Here is a 17,760-nt window from a genome sequence, read left to right as displayed (position 1 = left end):
CATTCACACGCTGCGCGTCTCGTGCGCTCTTTCATCTCGCGCTCTGATATTGTACATCGTTCATGTCACCGTGACGTCGCAAAGGAAAGTAATGACTGTTTATGGTTTTAAATAACAAGAAGGCACGCTCGTTTTTTATCCGAAACTCTCCTGATCACCTTGGATTTAATCTACAGGTAAGAAAATGCTTGATACGGACGAACGACTTGTGAATTATATATATGGACAGGGAATTCATTTAGTGCTGCTGGAGCCTCTCCAGTCAAGCGGGCTGTCTTGTTAACAATTGCTGAAAGACTTCTTATGAATTAATAAGAGCTTCAAACTGAGAAATAAACAGCGGATTTGTCTATTGGACTGAAATATCATTCAGATATTGGCTCTTGTGTTCCGGTAATTTTATAACTCAAGTTAAAGAGATGCAATATGTGAGTGTGGACACATCTGTGCATGTGTATGTGTATGTGTATGACCGAAACTGGATTGCACCAACAAATTTTTCATCATTTTAATGTATTTTTTATTTATAGGTACAAACTATAATATTCTATAATGAAGAATGACTGTACCCGATAGGCTACTGCTTGTTAATACCAGCATGCCAAGCATTATAGTTGTTCCATTTAATTAACTGCCAGATTACTTAACAAATCCAAGACTTATCCAACATTGTCGACAAAAAGTGAAAAATATCATTACTATTACACAATATTGAAGATCTAAATATGCCAAAATCCGCTTGATATATACTGATGTATAGCCTACTGTATATACTGTACACATAGACGTATACAATATGTTGTATATAACTTTTAATGTTATATGTCTTGATTAATCGATTTGGCAGCACTATTATATGTGTGTGTGTGTGTGTGTGTGTGTGTGTGTGTGTGTGTGTGTGTGTGTGTGTGTGTGTGAACATTAATTATAAAGCCTAAGATTAATGCGATTAGAAATCAGTTTGTTGGGCATTCTAAACATAGACCTATTTATTTTCCATGCAATCTTAGAACTGTATAGCTCTTCTTGTTGTAGGCTACTTTATCATTATTCCAAGACCTTATAACCTACCCATCAGTGCCAGGAACAGAAAAGATAAAATACTAGTATCATGAAGTAACTGGAAATACCAAGGTCTGTTGACACCTAACCACACTTCTGACAGAAGGGGCCTGACAAGGAGGAAAATTTTGATAATTAATAGCCAACAGATAGCCTTGGTATTTGTGTTTTTTGGCCACATGGTTACATAAGCAGCCACTTATTTGTGATGAAATACTGTGGAGCTGATGGGGCATAGAACGCTAAAATCTTTTCAGATTTAGCTCATATGATGCAATGACACTGTTGAGACAGTCTCAGTTTGACATGCATATCTTCCTAAGATATTTCATGTAAAATTCTGTCTCATCCCTGTTGCTTGGCTCTTTAATCTCAAAATAATTGTGAATACAAACATCAGTTAGTACTGCACAGTGCTCATACTTGTGCTTAGGGATTTGAACAAACTTCTTATGGTAAAAATTAAACTTTTGAGTGTAACTAATCCTGCATAGTTTGTTCCAAATCCACCATGCAGCTTTCATAGATCAACCAGAATACACTAGCAGTCACCTAGCAATGCCATAGTAACCACTCTGAATACTCTAGTAACTGCACAGAAGCATGGTAAAACCACTCAGAACACTTTAACAATGGCATAGCAAAGCTCTGACAATCACATTCAAGCATTATGGCTGTGAGTTTTACATGGACAAGCATTTTCTAATATCACTTATTTTTGAAATCAGACCTTATTCATAGTGCTGAGGTAAGAACAATTTGTTCTACAGATTCAGGTTGCAAAATTAAAAGGTTAGTGACTGTTCGTCTCTGGGGATGCTAGCTGGCAAAGGGACCCAATGAAAGAGGATTTGCGACTTAGATCACGAAAAGCCAATTAATCCCCTCACAGAATATCTTAAAGAGCATAGATTGTGCTTTTAAAAGGTAATCAATTATTTAGCCTCGCTGTTTGAGAGCCTTTTATGTGCTTCTCAATGCAGAGCCCCAAAGCATGCATGTGTTTGTCAGGGTTGAGTGCTGCTTTCGAGGAGGATTTAATGTCAGTGGAACAAAGCTGTGTTTCTGCCCTGGCGACATTGCATTCAGTTACTGTGCCATTACCATGGTTCACCCCTTAATGGAAACGTGGAGAGCAGAAAAATGTTTTAGCGCAAATATAGCTTTCACAATCCTTTGCTATTAGTGAAAAAGTGTGCTCGTCTTGAGCAATCGACTTTACAGTCCCACTGGTTGGATGAATAGAATTTGTGCACACTGGCCACATAATTAGATGCATGTGAGCTCAAAACAACCCTGAGCATTTTGCAAAATAAATATTTTCTCCATCTCCACCGTGAGACAGGCCATGATATGTCTTGCATTTTTTATTAGCAGTGGTGTCAGAGTTCATGATTAGATGCTTTGAATTAATGCAACAAAAACAAGATTTATTACAGTCAGGGACTCAGTGTCTTGTTTCAGGCATTAAACTGGACTCAGGCTAATAGGACCATTTCATTTCCTCTCTCTAGATTAATTTGATTTTATGTGCGTTGAAGTCTGGCCAGCCTTTTATAGCAAACCGCTCTCTAGCTGTTATTTCCATCATCAAACATCAAAGCATCAAAGTCAGTGATGTTTATTTGTAAGATTTCATAAGGTTATACCTAGAGTAATTATTCTGTACCATGTATCTCTTTAATACACAGATAGTTTTACCGTTCAAAAGAAAGTATCTTATGCTCACCAAACTGCATTTATTTAATAAAAAATACAGTAAAAACAGTAATATTGTGAATATTATTGAAATTTTAAATAACTGTGATACTCTACCATTCAAAAGTTTGGGGAAAGAAAGATTTAATAATAATAATAATAATAATAATAATATATTTATTCAGCAAGGATGCATTAAATTGTTCAAAAGTGACAGTAAAGACATTTATAAATGCTACAAAATATTTCTATTCCAAATCAGTTATATATATATATATATATATATATATATATATATATATATATATATATATATATATATATATATATATATATATATATATATATATATAAACAGTGGGGTCTATTGTACTTATATAATTTAGATCTGGAAATACATAACGGTTTCAGTTTGGGTAATGTAAAATATAATTATTAATATATCAAATGATTGATTATTAATATATAACAAATTTCAGATTTTTGAACCACTTTGTATTTTGCCATTATATCAGCTGTCGGCCACCTCCACTCTAGATATTAGTAACGGTTCGTTATATAAAGGCCTACAAATAACAGCATTGCGTGAATATTCCTATGGATACTGGCAGCCAGGTTTGTCCTACAGTGTAATTAATCATGGCTATACATGTAGCTGATGACACAGAGTGAATGAGGCTGTAGTATTTTTAAAAATGGACCCTAGAGATGAAGGGCTTGTGTGGGTTGCCGAACAGTGGAAATATATACAGAGATTTAGAATGAGTGTTTAACGCTGATATACACTAAACAAACTGCCGTTGGCGGGCAGAGGCTTTAAGATTTATTGGCCTCTGCCACCACTCGGAGTGCGGGGGATCCTGGGAATGCATGAGGATGAGTCAAAGCCCACCCACTTCCAAGTGGGTCAGTCTTAGGTTATCATGTGTCTGCCAATCACTTCCTTTAAAAGTGGGATTTCATTTTTCTCTGAATGATTTAGGAGCACCAAGTGGAACTGGATCTTCCTCTTCTAATTTTAACACTCACCTCCTTCCCTTAGTCTCTCACTTTTGTTTGCTCCTCACAGATCTTGCCGAAAGTGTTACCTGAGTTTCATAACTCATTGGACCGCAGTGCAAACCCTCCAATGCCGTTCTCTCCTGTAAGCAGCAAAGTCTCCTAAAGTTCAAGTTCAGGACCTTTCACATACCTTCTCTAGTCCTGGAGGGTACAGGCGAATGGTCTGCGGGTTTAAAAATAGGGGTGAATATGATCCGGTTCCGAGTTTTATTTTCATGGCTCAGAGGAATCCTGGGAGCGCAGAGGCAAAACTCACGGTCCCGGAGAATGGTCTGCAGAGGAAGTGGTTTTAGATGCTAGACACAGAACTAGCTGTCTATACACAGCAGGATATCTTTGGGGAACTTCTATGAACACAATGCTTCTTTAATGCTTCCCCCCTGAGCTTTTTCAGCTGTCTAAAATATAGGAGATACATCTGCGTGTGATTGGACAGGTTTCCATGCAATGAAGTAAATAGAATAATTTTGGTTGCTGGATTCAGAATCACAGAAGGTTCTGTGTCTGTGGTTTGAGAAAGTCTTAATTGTCTCCTCAATTTGTTTATGCATTCTATAAAAAAAGCCATGTGAAATAAAAGGAAGCCTGTTCTGTCCTTTTGATTTATTTGAACAAGCCTGTTCCTGCAGAATATGCTTAATCAGTTGTTTTAGTCCTGGTTGCTTCATTAAACAAAATCTTTCTTCGTTGCAAGAGCTGCTATGTTATTATCTTGCATATGGGCATCTGCGCTGCATGCTTTAAATAATGCATTTTCTGTAAACTAGAGAGAAGTGTGTTTTTAACAGCTATATTTTCACAAGATGTTGAATATCTGAATCCTGACAGCTGATACCACTTTTTATTTATTTACATGTATTTTCTGTGTTGTTTAGCATCCAATCCACCGAAGAAATTCTGCAAATCAAGTAAAAACACAAAAAAAGTACTGATGGAAAAATTATTTATTATAATTTTGGAAATGCAGGGACTGATTCACTAAACAGCTCAACCAAGTGTTAAATGCACTGAAATGCACTTGAATATTTGTATAATTTATTTATTTATTTGTGCAATTAAAACATTACAAGTAACGGGAGTTACTTAATCAGATTACTTTTCCCAAGTAAAGTAACACATTACTTTTAAACTTTCAACAAAATATCTGAATCAATTTGTTTTTCCATTTATTGACTGACACCTCTTCTGTCCCCATGTTGAGAGAAATCAGATACAGAGGTGTGCTGTAAACATGATGGTTATTTTAGTTCTAGAGTAAATGTGAGCATGCATTTACTCTTCTCATTTGCACAAAAACAGATTCAGTATTCCTCAAAATGAATAAAAAAAGGCAAACAGAATTACTCAAACCTGCTGCAATTATTAAATTTTAAACAACACAAATATACTTAGGGCCCTATCTTGCACCCAGCGCAAGTGACTTTGTACACCGACGCATGTATCATTCTTATTTTGCACCCGCGCAAAGCGGACTTTTCCCTCCACAGAAGCACGTCGGTAAGTTAGGAAATACACTTGCGCTCCCGGGGGCGGTTCAGCGCAAAGAGGAGGCGTGTTCCGGCGCAAACATTTCTTCTTGCTATTTTGCAGGTTTAGAAAACAATTGCGCCACTAACCAGGAAAAAATTGTTTAAAGTCAGTGGCGCGTTGCGCATGTTATTCATATGCTATTTTAAGGGCGCATGCTTGGCCATAATCAATGTAGCGTGTGCACAACGCGCATACACTTTGATTCTCTCATCTACACAGAAGCAGCAGTTTTCATTTTTGCAAATCATACATTACGATAGATAGATAGATAGATAGATAGATAGATAGATAGATAGATAGATAGATAGATAGATAGATAGATAGATAGATAGACAATTTATTATAAAAGCATACATCTAGCTTACACATTTACCCAAATTATCATACGCCTGTTTAACCGAAGTTAATTTGGGTGGGTTTCTCCATTTCAATGTAACTTCTCTCTTTTACGGCCGTGACGAGAGCGTTGCTCTCCTTGGCTGTGAACCGCTCCTGGCGCGCGCCTGGCAAATCCGCCGTTACAATAGCAATCCGCTATGGAAAAAGCGCGTTTGCTCTTAAAGGGAATGTGAGATGTCGCTCTGATTGGTTTATTTCACGTTACGCCCAAACCACACCTATGAATAATGAAGCTACTTCAGACCAACCCATTTTAGATTTGCGCCTGGCGCAAGAGTCATTTATCCCGCGGGGAAAATAGCAACAGCGCCGAGACCCGCCCACAAAGTTACTTGCGCTTTGCGCTTTGACACTTGCGTTTCAGATCGTTAAAATAGGGCCCTTAATGTATTTAATCTCACATTATTAACCAATATCTTTGCTGCTGACCTTCGATGCCCCAATTCAACCGTACTAAGCAAAAATTACTTTAGGTAAACATCACATTTGTGTTTCATATTTTGTTTTTATTGCTGAAGTAAGAGTGCTGGGTTGTGTCCGAAATCGCCTCCTATACCCTTAAATAGGGCACTATTTGAGGGGACAAGCCATTTGTAGTGGTGTCCAAAACCATAGTGGACATTATCGAGTGCACTCATTCAATCCCACAATGCACTGCAATAACGAGTGTACATCCGATGTATGCTCAACGGCTAGAGATGACCCATAATTCACTGTGAAGTATACACAGTGGATCATAACTCATAGCTGAATCATCCATCCATTTTCCAAACCAATGGTCCAATGTGGGTGCAGCGTAATATCATAAAGGTATAAATTCCTTTTTAATTGATTTATTAAATTGTTTATTTAGGTTTATACATGCTAGTTTCCATGACAGAGTTCAAGATAAATCTTTTCATTACTACTGGAGCTGCCAGTTTGCTGAGTTTCAAATGATTATTAAACAGCAAGCACAGACTATGCAAAAGCGGAAGCCCTTCCGGTGCACTCAGTGTCTGAGTTCACTCACTCCTTTTCATTCACTATGTGAATAGGAGTAATGTAGGGGATAGTGAATGAGTGTATATGAAGTGATTTGGAACACAGGCCTGAACTTTCTTCTCCTCCATCCTATTCTTCCGTTATACAGAATGGCAGCAGAGCTGAGAGGTTTGTTTGAGCTGCACCCTCTACTGTACAGGCTAGAATTTGTATTTCCTTCAGTCTTTTTTTATTTATTTTTTTTATATTGTTTTACTGAACAGAGGTCCAAAATGGAAACATTAGCACGGTATACCAAAGACATAAAAGTGAAGCAACTCTAGTTACAGATTAGTATTTCTGATACATAGGATATAGGAGTTCCAGACAGATCACAGTGTTAACATCAGATGAGTAAATTAAGAGTTACAAATATGTGATGAAGTATAAGACCCAGTATATATTTATCACATTCCAAAGTAATCTAATACAGGCTTCCATATTTTCGTAAATATTTCTAGCTTGTCGTTATTGATAAATCGTAACTTCTCAATATGAATAATGTTCACTAGCTCACTTTGCAGCACTTCGAATGTTGGAACAATATCCAGTTTCCACCTCTGAAGAATCAGTCTTTTTGCAAGAACCATAAATAAAGAAATACCCTGTTTTTCAAATTTACTGAAAGAAGGTACTGAAATCACCCCAAAAATGGCAATCACCGGATCTGGAGCTATCTCTTTTTTATACACTTTTGAAAGTAGGTTGAGTATTTCCTTCAGTCTGAGGCTTATTCATATCACTATTAATGTGAATGGGCCTTTACATTTGCGAGAACTTTTGTTTATTTGTTTGTTTGTTTGTTATTAAAAATCCCAGGTGAGAAAAGGCAACTTAAAACTTAATAGTAACTTGCATTACGTTCCATAAAAAGTAACTAAGCAACGCAATTAGTTACTTTTTTAAGGAATAACGCAATATTGTAACGCATTACTTTTAAAAGTAACTTTCCAAACACTACCAATGTTAAACACTAAGGGCACCCAGTGCAATTGACTTTGTACACTGACGCATATATCATTCCTATTATGCACCCGCACACAGCGGACCTTTCCCTCCACAGACGCACGTCGGTAAATTAGGAAATGAACTTGCACTCCCTGGGGCGGTTCAGTGCAAAGAGGAGGCGTGTTCCGACGCAAACGTTCCCTGGTGCTATTTTGCAGGTTTAGAAAACTATTCCGCCACTGACCAGGAAAAACCTAGTCTAAAGTCAGTGGCGCGTTGCGCATGTTATTCATGTGCTATTTTAAGGGCGCATGCTTGGCCATAATCAATGTAGCGTGTCCACAATGCACTTTGCTTATCTCATACACACAGATGCAGCAGTTCTCTTTTTTAGAAAACCATACATTATTACAAGGAAAAATATTAACCCACGAGGGAAATCATTGTTGTGTTCATGAAGATGTGAAAAAATTCAGCTAATTTGGGTGGGTTTACACTTCTCTGTGTTTTACGGCCCTGACGAGAACGTCGGTCTCCTCGGCTGTGAACTGCTCCTGCTTCCATCTGCAGTTATAATAGCAAACCGCCATGGAACAAGCGTGCCTGCTCTTAAAGGGAATGTGAGATGTTGCTCTGTTTGGTTTATTTCACGTTACGCCCAAACCACACCTATGAATAATGAAGCTACTTCAGACCAACCCATTTTAGATTTGCGTCGGGCGCAAGAGTCATTTATCCCGGCGGTATAATAGCAACAGCGCCCAAAACCCGCCCACAAAGTTACTTTGTTATATACTTCCGTTTCAGATCGTTAAAATAGGGCCCTAAAAGTTACAATACGCTGTTAGCGGAACACTTGAATATCTAAATTGTGCCAGCTGAAACCACTTCATTCACATGCATTTTATGAGTTGTTTAACATTCAGTTCACCAAAGAAATTCTGCAAATCAGTTATTTAGCAATTAGCTGGTTGAGCTATTTAATTCGCCCCTGCATTTCCAAAATGATAGTTTTCAAATGATCCATCATAACAGGCATCTGTATCCAGACACTTAAGAGCAAGTTATGAAAAACAGTGGAAAAACTCAGGGGATGGATTTAGCCCTGAAATAGCTTAAAATATGAACAGCTTTGCTACCCTGTTTTATTTCTGTTCTCCTTGGGCTGTTTGTATCAGTAGCCACACTAGAGGATAATGGTCACCCCCTGCAGTTTTGCATGTTCAGCTGTGTTACGCTGGGGCAGGAAAGGGAGGGTCAGCTCACATTACCAAGAATCAACATTTGGCAGATGTTTCCAGGTAGTTACGTGCTGTGTTTCATAAAAGCAATTTGCTGCCCTGATTTGACAGATGCTGGTGTCAGTCTAAATAAAACATTCATACTTTTTTGCTTAATGCTGTACTACTTTTTATAGGCTTTTTTAAATACTCCCTAGTTCTATTTTAAGTTACAGTACTGGTACTGTATATTCCTCAGATTGAGTTACAGTGTAGGACTTCACACCCTCTTTTGTAATATCCCGTTGCTATCTAGACGAACCTGATGCTCAAGTAAACATAATCCCTCAAATTGTCACTGCATTAGCTGCTATTGTTGAAACCATCATGATGTGACATTGAAATAACCTTACTGTGTTGAATTCATAGAAAACAAATATGACAAGCTTGTGTCTGCATTATATTGCAACAGTAGTTCTCAAAAATGGATCTCAGATCTATCCTTAAAAAAAATGCTAAATGCAAATAATAAAAATTATGCGCTATATACCATTCAAAATTTTGGGGTCAGACTCAGTAATATATCTTTCTGTAAAGAAATGAAACCTTTTATTCAGCAAGAATTAAATTGATCAAAAGTAACAGTGAAGACTTTTCCATTGTTACAAAATACATATTTAAATACAGTTCTTTTGAACTTTCTCATTGAAGAATCCGGTCTTTTTTTTTTTTTATCACGGTTTCCACAAAAACATTAAGCAGCACAACTGTTTTTCAACATGATGATAATCTTGTGCATCAAATCAGCATTAGAATGATTTCTGAAGGATCATGTGACACTGAAGATGGGAGTAATGATGCTGAAAATTCAGCTTCGCATCACAGGAATTCTATTTAATGTATTAAAATAGAAAACATTTATTTAAAAAATATATAATATTTCAAAATATTACATATATTAAAATATTTTTACTGCATTTTTGATCAAATACATGTAGCCAGCCTTGTTAAGCATAAGAGACTTCTTTCAAAATGTATTTTACCGACCGCAAACTTTTGAAATATTTACTATATAATTGTGGATAGTTAGAATAGCAACATATGGCTTCTTATCTTTAACAACGTAAAAATACTTCAAATGACTTTTGTTGTTGACTTCAAAGACCAGGGATGAAAAAAAAAAAATCTAACTCTACAATATTTTGAAGCAAATTCATCTATTACACTAATAAAAGCTAATAAAATTATACAGTTGCCATGAACAGGTCGTGCAACATGCCAACATACTTTAAAACCATGAACAAATCTAAGCAAAGAAAAAAAAAAATATGATATATGAAATATATGATCCGGATTACATAAATTTCACTTGCAACATTAACAAAAATGTTCTAAGTTGTCATATAAGTTGTTATATGTGAGGGATAGTTGTTCAGGGATGTGGAAGGGCACGGGTATCAGAGGAAGTAAAAGCTTGGCATTTTTCTAATATCTTGTGCTACATCCCACCCACTTAAACCTTCCAAGACAATTCAGAACAGCTTTTACTCCGACAGAATCACCAGCCGTGTTCTCCAGCATCTGCATGACTTCATTATGACTTGCTTTGTAAAGCTCAATATCTGGTTGTACCCAAGGCAGTGAGCCAATGCTGGCTTCATATTCAGTTAATACACATCAGCTACAACTAACAGAAAAAACAGTGGAATGACATGAAAGAATCATCTAAGGGTTTGAGGTGCCTTGACAAAAGGGTGTGGAGTAAGTGTGTAAAGGAGTGAACTGCACCTATGGGCTTTTTGGGCTGTTATGTAATCAGGTTTTTGTTGCAAGAGTTGCCAGTTACAAGAAAGAATGTGTTGCATTTAGGAGCACTGTTGTTATTGTTAACTAATTTTAACTATTAATTAATTTTAAAAAAGTTGAAATAATATAAATATCAGATAAGCTATAAACTTAAAGAATAAAGTTTAAACGTAAAAAGGCCTTGGAAACTAACTGAAATAAAAGTACTAAAGAAGCAGGAATATATATTTTTTTAAACGAATAACTAATACAAAAAAATTACAATTATGAACGCAGAAAACAAAATTACTAAATCTAAAATTAAAATGAAATTGAAAATATAAAAAAATATAAAAATAATACTTGATTCAAAATATTAATAAATACAATATATTAAAATAATAATCAACAAATAGTATATAAGTAATACTAAAATAACACTTCTCAGGAAAGAAAATGCTTTATGGTTATGTGTTTCTAGATCAATTATATTTGAAATGCAGTCAATTGTCAAACTTATCTTAAAACCCTTCATGTCACGTATAAAAAAAATCCTTTGCTTCTAGACAGGAATAATTTGTCTGAAGAAAGAAGTATAAGCAAAAGGAGAAATTCTGAAGATTGTTTTTCTCACTTTTCTTTAAAAACTCACCTTTGGTTTTCCATGTACAAAAATAGCAGCAACTGAGTTTGAATAACATTAGGATAAGTAAATAATGACATAATTTTCTAGGATTTCAATTCAATATATTTTACGGAGTGTTTATCTTGAGTGCACAGTTGCAATGTTTACATTTACATCTCTAATGGAAATGAGATTAATACAAATTCATTCATATTTACATCAACAGACGTGCCACTGGGTCTGTGCCGAGCATGTATCTGAGCGATAAGTCTAATCTCCACAGATCACATTGTGGGACTTTTGAGCGAGCTGGAATTATTCTGAAAATAGGAAAAGGTAATTGTGAATGCTTAGAAGGAACTTGGACTGCAAGTAAACATCCCTTGGTCACTGTAGGATGTTTACAAGCTTCAACTTCAAAACGAGCGTGCGATAAGCAGAAAGAAAGATTTCTTACAAATCTATACACAAGTAGCCTACACAGTGTTTAGAGCACTTTAATATATACACTACCCTTCAAAATTTTAATGGTCAATATTGTGTTTTGTTTTGGTTTTCCCTCACCAAGGCTGCTTTTATTTTATTTTATAAATGTTCATCTATCAATGTTGAAAACAGTTGTGCTGTTTAATATGTTTGTGAAAACTGTGATACATTTCTTTCCAGTATTCTTTGATTAATAAAAAGCTCAAAAGAACAGCATTTATTTGAAAAAGTCTTTACTGTCACTTTTAATCAATTTAATGCATGCTTGCTGAATACAGCTGAATAAGTGATTTCTAAAAAAAAAAAAAAAATCTTACTGACCCCAAAGTTTTGAATTGTAGTGTATATTGTCTTTGCTGTAGGATAAATAATAGTGGATAATAAATAATATAAATAATAGTAAATCACACTGGACTCGTACTTGAATTGAATCTACTGTATACAGTCCTGTGCCACTATTGTTTTTTCATATAAATAAAACAGACTTCACATGTGATTAATAAATGTACGATGATCTGCTCTGCTGAATTAAGGAACACACATGTCAAAGTCTTTATACCAATGAGGTATTAAGGGAGATTGCCTGACCTACAAAGTTACCTTTTTGTCTATCGATTGCAACACTAATAAGGTAACACACACACAGCAGTTTGAAACGCTCAGTCATTTATTAGACTGGTATCAAACTGGTATAAATGGTATTAATTTCGCTTATGACTAATAGCCCCAACAAGTGTAATTTAAGGAAGCTTATTGGATTTCCATTTGGAAGAATAAGGATGGAGATAATCGGTCATTACTCAGAGGAGTGTGTGTGCACTTAGCCCTTGATTATTTCCTGCTCATTCTCAAGTGCTCTACACTTGATGTGGCACATGAAGAATTTCAAAAGGGGGAACTATTTAACTTGTACAATGACTACAACACAAATGTATTTAGATCAGAGCAAAAGTTAAGACACCTATATACTTCAAGCGAAATCGAAGATGAACTGGTGTGACATAATTTTGTCAGACAACGTCTGTCTGGAGTTCGTTTCCGTAGTTGGAAACAGCTTGCCAAAGCGAACTTTCCAGAAACGTTTTGCGTTAGACAGAATAAAGAACGATAATAATATCCATAAAGTGACTAACACTGACTACGTTTACATGTGCACCAATAATGTGATTATTTCCAATAATCAGAGAAAGAACTTAATCACAGTAAGATGTTTAGATGAGACGAGTAAACGTCTTCACTCCCGTTTACATGCAATTTTCATTATCATGATTTTCGCTAAGAATTGTGGTTATTTTTTTACCGCCATAATTCACACAGCTCAACTCACATTCAGTGAGCGTGTTACTGGCCCCAGTTTTAGGGCCCTATTTTAACGATCTGAAACGCAAGTGTCAAGCGCAAAGCGCAAGTAACTTTGTGGGCGGGTTTTGGGCGCTGTTGCTATTTTCCCGGCGGGATAAATGCCTCTCGCGCCCGGCGCAAATCTAAAAGGGGTTGGTCTGAAGTAGCTTCATTATTCATAGGTGTGGTTTTGGGCGTAACGTGAAATAAACCAATCAGAGCGACATCTCACATTCCCTTTAAGAGCAGGTGTGCTTGTTCTAAAGCGGATTCCTATTATAACGGCGGATTTGTCAGGCGCGCGCCAGGAGCGGTTCACAGCCGAGGAGACCGACGTTCTCGTCAGGTACATTGGGGATGGAGAAACCCACCCAAATTAACTTTGGTTAAACAGGCGTATGATAATTTGGGTAAATGTGTAAGCTAGATGTATGCTTTTATAATAAATTATCTATCTATCTATCTATCTATCTATCTATCTATCTATCTATCTATCTATCTATCTATCTATCTATCGTAATAATGTATGATTTGCAAAAATGAAAACTGCTGCTTCTGTGTAGATGAGAGAATCAAAGTGTATGCGCGTTGTGCACACGCTACATTGATTATGGCCAAGCATGCGCCCTTAAAATAGCATATGAATAACATGCACAATGCGCCACTGACTTTAAACTATTTTTTCCTGGTTAGTGGCGCAATTGTTTTCTAAACCTGCAAAATAGCATGAAGGAACATTTGCGCCGGAACACGCCTCCTCTTTGCGCTGAACCGCCCCCGGGAGCGCAAGTGTATTTCCTAACTTACCGACGTGCTTCTGTGGAGGGAAAAGTCCGCTGTGCGCGGGTGCAAAATAGGAATGATACATGCGTCGGTGTACAAAGTCAATTGCGCTGGGTGCAAGATAGGGCCCTTAATGTACTTGTGTCAAATGCAAAACACTTTTTTTATGGATGAATTGAATTTTTTTCGGTGACGTGCCTACAAGTGTCTTCATTTCGTTGTTTTTCGACCATCAATATACTGCATTATATTCATGTCACGCAACGTTGTCACCATGAATTCAGTTTCTTAAGCACCCCAAAAATGTGGTCTTCTTTACTGCCAAGTTTATGAATCTACGCATGACAACGTCATCACAAGAAAATGCACACTTTGCTCACAGTGAAACAGATGCAATTAAAGTGTTTACATGTCTGTTTATTGCGATTAAAATCAGCATACGCCACATATTTTACTACCATTATGGTTGCTATGATTATGAGCTTAATCGCATCAATTTGATCAAAGTTTTGTGTTTATATGAGGGAGTTCAATTGCAATATCACCTCTCATTATAATCGCATTATGAGTGTGCATGTTAACATAGTCAGTGATAGCCAGTCATATTCCATCCAACTTTAAAAGTGTGCATTGGATTTATGTTATTAAAACAAAACTACAATGCAAGCTAGAATAAACAGAACATTACTGGCCATTGGTGTGGACACTAATAGTTATCATAAGAGTTTGCATTATAGTTTACATAAAACAAGGGAACACATTAGTACTATGTGGCCAAGATTAACCTAAAACTAGGGAACAAACAAATGGCAATAATTCATAATAGTAATAATAATTCAGATTTTATTTCCCACACCCACATACATACTGTAATAATAGACCTCTAGCACTACTACTGTTACTACAAGAAAATAAAAATACGGAAGTGCTGTTTCCTTATTCATCAAGTTAAATTTCCTGTAGAAATTAACCGTGTTAATCAGTGATTGATTGATTATTTAAACACACTGATTGCATGATTTTTTCAATATTTCCCACTGATAAAAGTGGGTGATGAATACATAAATGGGATGCTTCTTCTAAATTATTAGATTTGATTGTTATGGTGGCATTTTAGTTAAACCTTGTGATCTCATCATTGGTTACAGAAAGATGGCAACTTGCATCAGCAATGTAGACAGTGTAAGTCAAGGGTAGTAAAGCTCTGAAAACTGTATGAAGTTTAGAGATTGTACAGTACATACAGGATGTTATTGCATTCAAAATTTGTAACTATATTTATGTTGACACATCTTATAGAGAAGCACAGACTGAACTTGCTCCACCTTATCTCGCCCCCCGAGTACTTAGTTGATTTATCTGTTTCAAACTCAATCAGTTAAAATGACCATAAGACACATACATTTTCCTCCCATCTGGTTGTACTCAAAAGGCTGCACTGGCAGGGGAAAAATAGCTGTTTGTTCAAGTAGTGCAGATATCCACAGAAGATAACATAGTGCGGATATCAGTATCAGTGCAACCAGCCTGCAGAATGGCTCACAAAGGCTCTAACCTGCATGTTTATTCCCTCGAATGGAAAAGTAAACACCATTATTTCAGCTACAGCCAATGACGCAGCTACAAGCAGTGGTCCTTGGGATCTGCCAGTGCAGTTTCATGATATGCTGCATTGTGAGCAACATTACGACTGGTTTTCACCATCTGTTTCTAATTTGAAATACCCCCTTTTGCTTTCCCCACTCTCCTGCAAGAGTGTGACCCAATGAGTAGCGCAAGTCCAAACAGATTTGAAGACATGCCATACCTTCCAATGTTAGCAGTCAGGGGACATTATTTAGTAATATCAGGGATCTTTGCTCCACATTAGCAACTCTTTTTTAGCAATAGATAAGTGTATTGTGAGAGCCTGTTCTTCTAAACCGTTCTTCACTGGGTTTTAAAGAAACCCCAAAATCTAAGTTAAAGTGCATGTACAGTATGTGACCTGACAAACTGAAAAATAACCCTTCTACGTAGGGCTCAGTAGTGAATATTCAAGCTATTTTCAATGGTTTTGCTGGCGATTTAATTAAGCAACATTGTAAATATTGCAATGATTTTATTAGACTCGTTAGACTAATTTGCCCATTAGACACAGGGCAAGTGATGTGAATCAGTTTTCAGTGAATTAATACAGCTCTGATTTCACGAATAATTTGCATCAACACAAAAACATTGAAAAAAAGTGTTTATATAGTATGAACATATAATTACAAGTTACATTGTACAAGCCTAACTTCCACATGTTCTTTATCAATGCCACAAAAAACAACTGAAGTAACCATCAGAGACAATAGAGTTTTCTGTACATATGTCTGCATGTTTATGCGTGGTAAGTGTGGGTCTACATGTATGTTTGCAAAAGGCTAGAAAAGAAGACAAGTACTTCAGTTTGTGTCAGTAACAGTATAAGAGCCCTTAGAACTGTGCACAGTGTTTTATTGACGTTACCTTCCTTGCAGATCGATAGTGGGTCACTGGAAATGCCAAAGAAGATGAAAGCTAGCGACTGGACGATTTGTCTGTTTCTGCTGGGATCTGTCACTGAGGTGAAAGATTATTTGCCACATGATTCTTATAAACATCTATAAGATATCTGTACCTTTAAAATATAAAGTGCTACAGTGATTACGTATTTTGTTGGCTAACCCGGAAGTAAGCATCAGCCTGGTTCCCTCGGCAAAAAAACGCAATAGGATTTTTCCAGTGGCTTTTATATTATTGCAGAAAATAAGCTCTGTGACCAACAAAGTTTATGATTCTTACAAGTTTTGTTGAAGTAAAAAGCTAAACGTAGGCTATAAACAAACCACACCACCGTCACATTATTTCAACGTCATGTCCATTAAGCTTCCATCAACTCTTTCAGTCTTTACTTAAAAAAAGAGTGCACATTTTTCACTGCGTGTGTTTAGTAAATCCTGACAGTAGTTTTTAATGCCAAAAGAGGGTTTGCTAACAGCTGACACTAGCTGTTAGTAAATCTGGCCCTTGGACAGATTAGATTAGTTATTTAGCATATGTTTCAACAACAGTTGTTTTTAGAGTCTGGGGCAGGAAAAACAATACAATCTATACATTTAAAAAACATGGTAAAAGTTTCCACAAAGCATGAAACTCTATAGTGTCTATAATTGAAGAAACAACCACATAAGGCAGTATTTTACATGTACCTATCATTTACATCTCATAAAAGAAGCTTGTGAAATTAGCCTGTTCTCACATATTACTTTTTTAATGTGCCTGCTGTTTGTAGTTCATTGTTCTAGCCAGTCCTGAGGTGAACGAAAGCCAGCAAGAACATCCTCAAAATGTGTACCATGACATCAGTGTTACCAGAAACCAGATTGTGACTGCACAGTTCGAGTGCTATCAGAAGATCATGAAGGACAACAATCAAGACGTCATACCAAGTAAAGGTATAGACACTGTACATATTAGAGTTTTGACAAGATCCTGTATCCTGATAGGGATGATTTTTTTTTATTTATGTTAAAACACTACTTTGCAGAAATTCATTTCTGCAAGACATACAGCAGCTTCAAGCCAGTCCAGCCTAGCCATATAGCCATAACTATATGTCAAGCTAAATGTGTCATGCTAAATGTGTAATATATAATAAAAGTAATAATTCAATAACATTTTCAGGAAGCCCCTCATATACATTGCAAACTGTGACATACAGTACATTCTTGTCTAATTAGTACAGCAAGAACACAGAAAAAAAGCCTCAGGTGACTCATATTCATTGTTAGG

General features: G+C 36.4%; 1 protein-coding gene across 1 annotated transcript in view; it reads left to right on the top strand.

Moving 5' to 3' along the window:
• Positions 1-13: 13 nt before the first annotated feature.
• calcrla (calcitonin receptor-like a) overlaps positions 14-17,760 on the top strand; it is a 29,169-nt gene continuing 11,422 nt past the window's right edge. Inside the window, exons 1-3 of the mRNA XM_082176690.1 lie at positions 14-176; positions 16,467-16,553; positions 17,261-17,423. Coding sequence (XP_082032816.1) covers positions 102-176; positions 16,467-16,553; positions 17,261-17,423 — 325 coding nt within the window. The 5' untranslated portion in view covers positions 14-101. The remainder of the gene's footprint in view (positions 177-16,466; positions 16,554-17,260; positions 17,424-17,760) is intronic.

Source organism: Leuciscus leuciscus (genome assembly GCF_965113295.1).
Source record: "Leuciscus leuciscus genome assembly, chromosome: 7".
Lineage (NCBI taxonomy): Eukaryota > Metazoa > Chordata > Actinopteri > Cypriniformes > Leuciscidae > Leuciscus > Leuciscus leuciscus.
The sequence above is the reverse complement of the archived record's forward strand: the minus strand, read 5'-3'. Positions and strand labels throughout refer to the sequence as shown.